The 10197-nt window shown below is 36.8% G+C and overlaps 3 protein-coding genes and 1 pseudogene across 3 annotated transcripts; 2 read left to right on the top strand and 2 right to left on the bottom strand.

Moving 5' to 3' along the window:
* LOC116919353 lies at positions 1–704 on the top strand (annotated as a pseudogene).
* A 2220-nt stretch (positions 705–2924) lies between these two features.
* On the top strand, positions 2925–4064 carry LOC123470332. The gene is made up of 4 exons (XM_045170517.1): positions 2925–3017; positions 3084–3164; positions 3226–3782; positions 3844–4064. The coding sequence occupies exons 1-4, from the start codon at positions 2984–2986 to the stop codon at positions 4057–4059; spliced, it is 888 nt and encodes a 295-aa protein (XP_045026452.1). The 5' UTR covers positions 2925–2983; the 3' UTR covers positions 4060–4064.
* A 50-nt stretch (positions 4065–4114) lies between these two features.
* On the bottom strand, positions 4115–4993 carry LOC116919731. Its single transcript, XM_032925749.2, has 3 exons — positions 4822–4993; positions 4494–4715; positions 4115–4430 (listed from the first exon to the last, which is right to left on the bottom strand). Exons 1-3 carry the CDS (start codon positions 4920–4922, stop codon positions 4130–4132), a joined length of 624 nt encoding a protein of 207 aa, XP_032781640.1. The 5' UTR covers positions 4923–4993; the 3' UTR covers positions 4115–4129.
* Positions 4994–8753: 3760 nt separating this feature from the next.
* Positions 8754–9921, bottom strand: LOC116919355 (dnaJ homolog subfamily C member 5-like; the record flags this gene model as incomplete). The annotated part of the gene is made up of 4 exons (XM_032925323.2): positions 8754–8841; positions 9202–9343; positions 9527–9595; positions 9781–9921. Coding segments are annotated over 4 exons (429 nt in total), but the record flags the coding sequence as incomplete, so codon positions are not given.
* Positions 9922–10197: the final 276 nt, after the last annotated feature.

Genomic DNA, 10197 nt, shown 5'->3' with positions numbered 1-10197 from the left:
ATGTTCGTATCACAAACAAGTCTTCATGCATGGCGTCTTTCGATTAGAAGCGCAATTAATTTGATTGAAGAGCAATTCGACGCAGGGTTAAAAGGTGTATTAACCGGAAAATTTAATCAGGAACCGCTAGAGAGGTTAATTTGTTTACGTTATTCAATTGAAATAATCATTATGTAATTTATGATTTTCAGACTTTTCGGTATTGTTCGATCGGTAGACAGTAACACAACGTAACATCTTTTCTTCAAATAATCCGTTACATTTCTCTTCAAGCACGACTCAGTTACCTAGTAAAGCAAGTAAAAGGAAGTAACATCGATAATAAGGAGCCAATTGAGCTGCTAGTTACAATGTCTAAGTGTCTACAGGAACACGCCAAAAAACATGATATTACCGCTAAGGAGTATAAAGAAGCTATTAAAGATGAGTTACTCGACAAACTAACCATACGTTATGTTGATGATGTCTCAGAAGAAGGTACACGTGATTTCAAATTAAACGTTATGGCATATGACCTTTGTGGTTACATAGTAAAGACAAGGAAACATTTAACTGCTTGTGAAGCTTGTAAGAATTTGGTGCGTTGCACTGAACTTGATTTACCCAAAGATTTTACAGCTGACCAATATACAGCAATGAGAAATCATGGTTATCCAGTTTACGTTACAGTACCTTTTTTGAAACCATTAGGATTGTTGAACTAGTAATTCAGTCACATTTCGAAAATCTCAATCACCTTTACATGCAAGATTCATTTGAAGTTTGTTGTGACAAAACTTAAGAGTCCCATACTATTCCACTCTTCTGTGAAGAACACAGAGACTACAATCTGAAATATCTAGTCATGGAATACGTCAAAGTTCGTTTTTACTTAGAGAGTAAGCGACAAAGAAAGTTGTTGGTGTTACCGTCGAAAACTAAAGTACAAACTAACTTTAAAATAGCCAAGAATTCTTAATGAAAGGAAAGTTGGTTTGATATTAAAACAGTCTGTATCATATCTGGAAATGTATTAAAATACAATACAAATTAACAGAAATAAAAAATTTTTCTATTGCCTTACAGTTATTTTGCAATATTTTTATGTTGGCTTACAAATTGTATTGTTTAGGGGAGAGCGGGGCTATTCTGAACAAAATTGTAAAAACTTTGTTAGAGTGAAAATATCTTTTAGTTCTTGAAAATAAACTTAATTATCTAACTACTATTTTGTAGCCCTTTATTTCTCCTTTAAAGCTACAATTTCAAAAATTTTTTCTGACTAATAGTTTTCTTTGTAGACATTATTTAGTGAAACTGCTTTTTTGTTCAAAATAGCCTCCCCCCCTTGAGGCTAAACTGAACAGCTTAAAATATCATTTATTTCAAGCTTTATATTAATTTTTTTGGATATATAAATGCAAAAATGTAATCAAACTAGCATTTTCTATATAAATTTATCAATATATTTCATGATTATGAAAACAAAAAAAATAGAATTAATAAAAAAAAAAATTGAAGAAAACAAGGGAATTTTTAAGGTAGGGAATTTTAAGGCGGAGCTTATTGTAGCAGACTGATTTTTTTATCAAGTCATAACGTGTTGAAAAACAGGCTGTCATTTCCTTTCAAATAGTTTTCTTATTTTTTAAAGTCTGTGGATCTTTTATTATAAGGTGCGTGTATACAATAGGTTAAAGGAGAAACCTCCACCTACTGATAAAGAGATCCTTGATGCTTTAACCATGATTAAAATAAATGGCAAATCGTTTAGAGAAGTTGCTTTGTTAAGTGGTATCCCTATATCAACACTTCATTCCTACTTAAAACGCGTGAAAGACCTTTACAACGTACCACCAAACACGAAAATAAAACCATCATTTCACCATCTTCAAGTGTTATCCCCAACACACGAGAAACAATTGTCAGATTATTTGATCGAATCTCAACAGAGAAGCCATGGCCTCAGTCCAACAAATTTGAAAAAGCTCGTCTACTCTTTTGCTATTTTTAATTCCATTCCGGTCCCTCCAAGTTGGGTGAAGAGTGATACAGCTGGAAAAGATTGGTTCACCAACTTCCTGAAGCGAAACCAAAGACTCTCAATCCGTAAACCAGAAACCACAAGCCAGGCTAGAGCTGCGGGTTTGAATAAAGTTGTTATGAACAATTTTTATGGACAGGTAATTTGTTTTTGATAATAATTCTTTACAAATTGTTACATATCACAGTTTTTTGTAGGTTATGGAGCTCTATGAGAAGTACACATTTGGTCCAGAATCAATTTTTAATGGAGATGAGATAAACAACCCTACTGTTGTGGATCCAGCAAAAATTATTGCGCAAAAAGGCAGTCATCAGGTATTATTTTGGTTTCTTTCAATAACTGTTCTTAATTAAATTTTTAAAACATTATAGGTGCATCAAATGACGTCTGCTGAAAGAGGCGTCAACGTAACCATGTTACCATTCGTGAATGCAGCTGGCAAGTTATTCCCTTGTGTTTTCGTTTTTCCCCGTAAAAAAGGGAATGACAAAATGAAGAACATGCCAGAAGGTTTCCTTCCCCACCCTTCTCACTGGACACCCTTCTGGCTGGATGACAGAGGACAATTTTTTGATTGCCCTTAAACATTTACACTCAAAAGTGAAATGCACGAAAGAAAAGCCTATCCTACTTTTTATGGACAACCACATTAGTCATATGGGCTATTCTATTTGTGTTTTTGCAAAAGAAAACGGCGCCATCCTACAAACTTTGCCACCACACACTTCCCATGCATCTCAACCATTAGATAGAACAATCTATGGTCCATTTAAGTGTCATCTTGCCGAAAGTCATGCAAATTGGATGAGAGAGCATCCCGGACAACGAGTGTCAATTTATGATGTCCCGCTTCTTTCCAAACCAGCGATTCTGCGAGCATTTATCGAGACTAACATCAAGAAAGGGTTTCAGGCTACAGGTATATTCCCTTTAGATCCAAATGCCATCCCTAACAGTATGTTTGCTGCATCTATAGTAACAGATTTACCAGGTATGCGTGTCATTAAACTTTTTATTTTGTTTAAAAAATTTCATTTTTCTTCTACCTTTTTTTTAGCTACGCCCTCTTCTCAAAGTGCCTCGCGCAGTAGTAATGGTCTAACGCTATCATCAATTATTAATCATCTTCCTATTCAAGGTTAAATTCTCTTGTATAAAATTATGTAATGTTGGTATAACCTTCTTTTTTGTTTATATAGACAATCAAACAATTGGAATTGAGATCCCACCAACTTTTACTATCGCTGAAAACAATGTGCAAACTCAAGAAGCACCTAAGAGTCAGTATTTATTGATCGTCTCTTCTGCTGGAAAACTGACGTTGACTCCAATTACTATTGCCTCCGTATTGCAAGAAGCATCGTCATCTTCCTCGTGTCAAATGGTCTCATCTCAAATAACCTCATCTCACAAACAGCAGCAAGGGTCGTCGCCGTCATTGTCAACAACCGCGCCTTCTACCGTTACTACTTCCCCAATTCCAAGAACAGAAATGCTGTTATCTACTCCAATCAAATTTGTAGAACCTGTCTCTTTTCGTCCACACGACATTCTCCCACTACCTCAAGTGGCACAAAGTGGACCTAGAGTTCGAAAGCCGAATAAAAGACTAGGTGCAGCAAGGTGTCTAACAAGTTCACCAGAAATGAAGCGTATTCGCGAACAATATGACGAAAAACAGCGTAAAGAAAAAGAAGCAGAAAACCGGAAGACAATTTCTGTAGGGAAGAATTCAAACAAAAACAAACAAAAAGAAGTAAAATCCTAATTTACAATTTCTTTTCTCTATAGCAATTATCTTTTAAAATTCAATTTAGGTTCAGGATATCTCAACGACGAAAACGGTTTCTATTGCATCAAAGAAAACAAATAAAACATCTAGAGTTCTGCATTTCGACAAAGAAAATATTGAAACCATTAATGAAGGAACAGCTGAGTGTCTTCCTAGTATGCCTAATAAACAATCTGGTCAAGTTACAAGCAGGAAAAGTTTGAGATTGTCGGAAAGAAAAATACAAGGTGTGATTCGTTAACCTTACTTGTTGTTCTTTATTATTAATGATGGACTTTAACAAGAAACGAAAAGTTTTGATTAACATTTCACTACAACATTTTTCCGTTACTTTCTGCAATTTTACGCAAATTCGGAAAAATTTTTGAAATCAAATTTTTCACGTAGTCTTCTTTTTCGGTCACAGCAGCAAATGCATTTTGAATTTCTTCCCAAAGAGCTTTAACAGAGTGAACACGAGTTTCATGCTCATCAAACTCTTTCAGTATGTCCAAAAACACAGTCTCGATTGGCATTAAATCACCACTTGCTGGTGGCCAGTAGGAAAAAACAGACATTCTTTGTTGACCAGCGAGCCATGACTTTACTTTGGTACTATTATGAACAGGGTACCTGTTAAGCAATAAATTAAAAATTATGATAACATTAATAAACAAAAAGTTTAACCATACATACTTGTCGTGAACAATTGAAATAAGCCCAACTGTTGGATATGACGACACAATTTCCATGAGAAAGCTGGTATACTGTTGAGAATCAATCCTGGTTTCAACTTGACGAATAAGATTGCATCCTTTGTTGAATGGTTGGGAGATGCAAGCAACTACTCCAACACTGTGTGGGATACTGGTCCGTTCAGTTCCTGTGTATGAAGATACCACCCCTTTAGTTTTAAACCTGTAATAATGAACATTACATTTTAATCATGTGCAAGTTTGCATAAATGTTTTTTTACAGCATGTATTATTTGAAACGGTGCTCATCAATGAAAACTTTTCCTAACCCAAATGGAATTTCTTTTTCGACAAACTGTAAAGCAAATTTGACTCTTTCTTGTTTGTGGGGAATTGAAATCGGCCACTGTGATAAATTATGCCTACTCATTTTCAAGCAAGACGTGAAGCACAATGATCGATCGATGACAAGAATAGAGCGTGGATGAGAGGCTTCACAGTTAGTAAACACTGTTATCTGTGAAATATTTCGCATAACTCATTTAGCTCGAAGCAAAATTAAGTCCCGCCCAAAGGAGGGACTTATGATGCCAGGAAAGAGCCGGTTTTCCTGTTCAAAATAGCCCCACAAAAGACTACTTAGAATTTTTTTAATTAAACAAAAAAAGGAAAAAGAAAAAGGTTTTTTTTTTACATAGTCTTAAAGTAAATTGAACAGGCTTTTGAATTATTCTAACTAAAAAGTGATAATTACATTTTTTAATCCTCGAAAGTGAAGGTTAATTTCAAAACACAAAACAAAAAATCAGAAAATACACAATTTCGAAAATAACTTCTTAAATAATTTATATTTTTTTACCAAACCTTTTTTAACCCATATATCTAATAAAAATCAACATTGTGTACAAAAAAAAATTTAAATTTGTATTGATAAACACATTCATATCTCAATTGTTCAGAATAGCCCCCGTTCAAAATAACCCCGCTCTCCCCTACTTTGTATTCTTTCTGACTTTTCCTAGTGAATTACATATCACAGCAAAACAACGTTGACAATTTTTAAATTTTTACAATTTTGCAGCGTTGCTTTTTTTTATTGTAAAAATTTCAAAATGTCTGACGGAGTGGGATTAATCCCTTAGGGAGAACATCTGCACAATACCTTTTTTTCAAAATAGAGATGGCCCATTTGGTTTTCCAAATAGGCATAGTCCCTGGGGAAAGTAATTGGTCAACAGACCACATTGCACCATCATTTGCTGTTCTGTTTTTTCTTGGAAAGACGTTTGTTGTTTTAGTGCTACGAACAATCAAATTTGAAATGGCTGAAGATCCAGAATACGAAGTAGAGGAGATCGTCGATCGAGGGTAAGTTTTTTTTTTATTTAAATTTTTTTTTTGCCTAGATTAAAATTACTGTTAGGAGGGTTATGATTTAATTGATGATGTTGGGGAGTTAATGTATGCCAACGTCTGCCAACGTCCCTATAAAATTACTGTGCTTTTTTTTTCTTTCCCGCGTGGGAAGCTGCATTTTTTCCACTAAGGCAACTGCTACGTCCATTTACGTACTACACACGCTTATTTTGCACAGTATTGTTACAATTTCTAATGTTTCCTTTATTGATTGGAAATGGATTTACGATGGCATTTTTTTGGGGTATTGAATAACCTTCGTGACATTTCCGCTCGATCAATTTCAATTTGGCCGTTTAGATGGGGGGAGGGCTGTAAGCGATTTCACGATCCTCCCACGTTCTACACCTCTAACCATATTTTTTTCCCGCAAACAAAATGGTGATAACGTTCGAGTAGATTTTTAAATTACACAAGAAACAAGGAAAACACGGGCGGCCTTGGCGTTTACACACACACACACATCAGAGGGTCGATGATGAATTGCCGTTGAATGAAGATTTTTTTTTATTCCCTTCTTTAAGAGGGAAGAAAAACAGAGAAGAAAAAACACAAGTTGCGTGATTTATTGAACTCCCACTCTCAGGGAATTTTTTTGAAAATATAAAATCATTGTTGTTTTTTATTTTTATTTAAGAAAAAAAAACATTTTCCTGCCCAAGAGCAGAGTGTCCTCTCTCGTGCGGTTTATGTCCCCACTGCTTTCTATTACACTTTTCTTTTTTTTTTCTTTGTAAAGCGTGTGATGGTGATCACTCGGGAGTGGTTGTTGGAAGAAACATACCGAACTCAAGCACCTCAAACTCACCGTCACACAACTTACTCGGGGTAGCATGGAAAAAGAAGAAATCATTAATGCATCCGAGCTTAAAGAAGCACTAAGAAAGTGCATTATCGTCGCCAATGAAGAATGTTTCCCAGACGACATCGCCACCATCCGAAGTGGAAAACAAATAGCCCGTAACTCAATTCTTCGTAAGGTAAACCGTTTTATAGATTCTGATGGAGTACAAAAGACAAAAGGAAGGTTAGAACATGCAGAGATGCCCGAATACGCGCGCCAGAAGATTATAATCGGACCGCAGCATCCGCTTTCCTCTCTAATAATTGCTGACGCGCATAACAAGGTGCTACATTCAGGAGAGGAACGGACACTGAGTGAAGTACGCTGGTCCTACTACCTTGTCGCAGGACAGCGCGCTATTCGCAAAATAATCAAGTGCTGCCGACAATGCAAAATGGCAAGAGCAAAACCGCAACCGCCGATGATGGCTAATCTCCCAAAAGCAAGGCTTCAAGGTTTCCGACAAGCTTTTACAAATAGTGGCCTAGATTTTTTTGGTCCCCTCACAGTCGTCATCGGGCGTCGATCGGAGAAGCGACACGGGCTACTAATCACCTGCTTAGTGAATCGAGCCGTACACCTGGATTTGGTGCACTCTATGAGCTCAGATTCATTCATCATGGCGCTCCGGCGTTTCATTGTCTACCGCGGAAAACCCGACGTCATCTTCAGCGATAACGGTACAAATATCGTCGCTGGAGAGAGAGAACTACGAGAAGGCCTAGCAAATCTGAACGCAAGAAAGGTCAGAGGAGAACTGGCTATCCAAGCCATTAGCTGGCGTTTCTCCCCGCCTTCCGGCTCTCACTTTGGTGGAGCCGGGGAAAGGCTAGTTCAATCCAGCAAATGAGCCCTGTGAGTCGTCTTTCAAAACCGAACTGTCACTGACGAAGTTTTGTCTAAGGTGTTTGCCGAAGTCATGTCCCTTTTGAATGGTCGGCCACTTACTAATGTATCGACAGACCCAGACGAACCAGAGGCATTAACACCAAACCACTTCATCATAGTTGGACACCAGGGCCACCATAATCCGCATTTGACGGTTTGACTTGACGCCGCTGGAAGCAGTCACCATTTACCGTTAATCAGTACTGGCGTAGGTGGATGAAAGAGTATGTGCCGAATTTGATTGAGCGGAAAAAATTTTTCCGTTCTTCTCGCCAGCTCCAAGTCAGCGACGAAGTGCTTGTTATTGACGAGGATTACCACAAAAGGGAAAACCTGGCAACAATAGAATGCAGAGAGAAAAGAAGATGGAGGCCGTGCCCATGAGAACAGTGAGAAAAAACCCTTCGGAAAATGGTCGATAAAATCATGCTCGCTAGTTAATCAGACAGAAATTCAAGTGCTATTAGAAGAATACAATTGTGCCAGACTTACTCCTTCTATCTTCCGAGTGATTATTATTTATATACATATTTATATATTATTTATAAACACACATCAGCCAAGATAAACGAAGCTATGATGGAACACAATGACGAATCTGATAGTCAAAATATATACGCCAACCTTCCTTTAAACAAATCATAGTCAGTATCCCTTTTTCATCCTTCCGCTTTTGTAGTACGTCAACATTTTGAACATATTTTAAATTTGGTTATACTGAACTGTACCACATACACAAAGAACTATATTTGTATACCATTAGGCGAATAATTGTACAAAACTGAAAAATTGAAAGGAATACAACAAGTAATCATCAATAATGTCAGTTACCAAAGAGACAAATGAAAATGTCTGCTAAAAGATGGAAAATACATTAATCAAAATTTTGAAGCCAAGAGAAAAATGACGGCCGTTTTACTTTTTCGGCTACTGAATAATGCACACTGAAAAATTAATACCAAAACGGTTCCAGAAAATGTACCGTTTTTCAAATTTTATGAAAGTAAATAAACGGACAATCTTGATTTTTTTTTCCTTCGGTCAAATGTAAGGGTAGTGAAGCTAATAATTAAAAATATTCGAAAAAGTTTACGACTTTAGCCTTTATGATTACCAATGGCGATTCATGGTTCATGGCTTTGAAGAGGTATGGCAGCCTTTCCTGTTGAACCGTGTTGCGGTGTTCCACCCTGCTGTATTGCTATCAGCCGACCGAGAAAATAAATCAAAACATAAGTTACACGAAAGAGATTACTATAAAGAAAAAAGAGCGATAAACTGATAATGGCACTGGACAAGCCACAAAACATTTAACAGACTCAAATTCCGAAATCTAGAAAATTGATCTTCACATGGCCGAACGCCAAATTCTTCTTAAATTAGCCCTGAACTACAGCAAAATAAGTAGCTTCCTCATTACGATAATAATATTCCTGCTAAAATTTCCAAATTAAATACCAAAAAAATCTACAAAGAACTTACGTGCATCAATATTAGAATACACGCCAAAACAATCCCGGTACCATTTAGTTACACCTTGTCAGTAGCCCTTATTCTGTACCTGCGGTGTAAACAGGGGGCTTGTCCGATGGATTAGGGCCTGTTGTTTCACTGACCTTCCTTGGTTTAGGTTGAACAGATATCGCATCTCTTTGCGCCTTTCTGACTTCCTCTGCTTCCTCTTCATCACTGCTGTCGTCATTCTTTATGCAAAAAGAAAAACAAAATGTTCGTTATCGATGTACATTTAGGTTATCGGCAGTGAGGGGGGAGAGGTTGTGAAGTGGAACTCAAACAAGCCAATAAGGAAAAAGCAAAATTAATCAAGGAAAAAAAACACGATAACTATTTACTAAACCGGCGAAATAAAAAAAAAATTAACTAACCTTTGTAAAGCTCCCAGGCTGTTCAACTATAATGGGCTGCTGACTAGCAGCACCTTCTTGATGTCCATCCTGCGTAGGATATTGAATCAACTATTATGTTTCCCCAGGGAAAAGGTGGAAAGATCAAGCATAAATCAAAAACATGCTGCAACCTTGATAGCATAACAGACTACATGAAATGAGAGAAGGCAAAAGTAGCAACCAAAATGGAAAGGCACTCGGTATTGGTAGAGGTCGGATTTTTTGGTACTTGCCTGAAAGTTATGATAGTCTCCAGTCTCATCGGGTGCCTTAGGTTTGCACTTGCCACAGCAGAAATTGAAACAACAGCAACAACAGCAGCAGAAATAGCATCCAGTGAGAATTCCACATCCTATAAACAGAGCCTTAACACAGACACACACAATTTTATGTTAAACAAGGCAGCTTTTCTTTATTTTGGTAATTTCAAGTTACGTGTGTTTAAGTTCGTTCGTGTGTGTACACGAAATCGTATTTTCTTTTCCTTTTTTTAACAGCGAGAGTCCAAAAATGCTAGGAGAGTCTTTTCCTATTTATTTTTTATTTTATTCTTCGCTTTTTTTTCTTCTCCGCTTCGTTCTCGGTGGTGGCCGCCGAATTGGGGTGTTAATTTTTAATCAAGAAAAAATTTAATTTTTTACCTATACATT

This window comes from Daphnia magna, linkage group LG3 (genome assembly GCF_020631705.1).
Source record: "Daphnia magna isolate NIES linkage group LG3, ASM2063170v1.1, whole genome shotgun sequence".
NCBI classification, from domain to species: Eukaryota; Metazoa; Arthropoda; class Branchiopoda; order Diplostraca; family Daphniidae; genus Daphnia; species Daphnia magna.
Note: the sequence above shows the minus strand (reverse complement) of the source record. Positions and strands in the feature narration are given on the sequence as shown.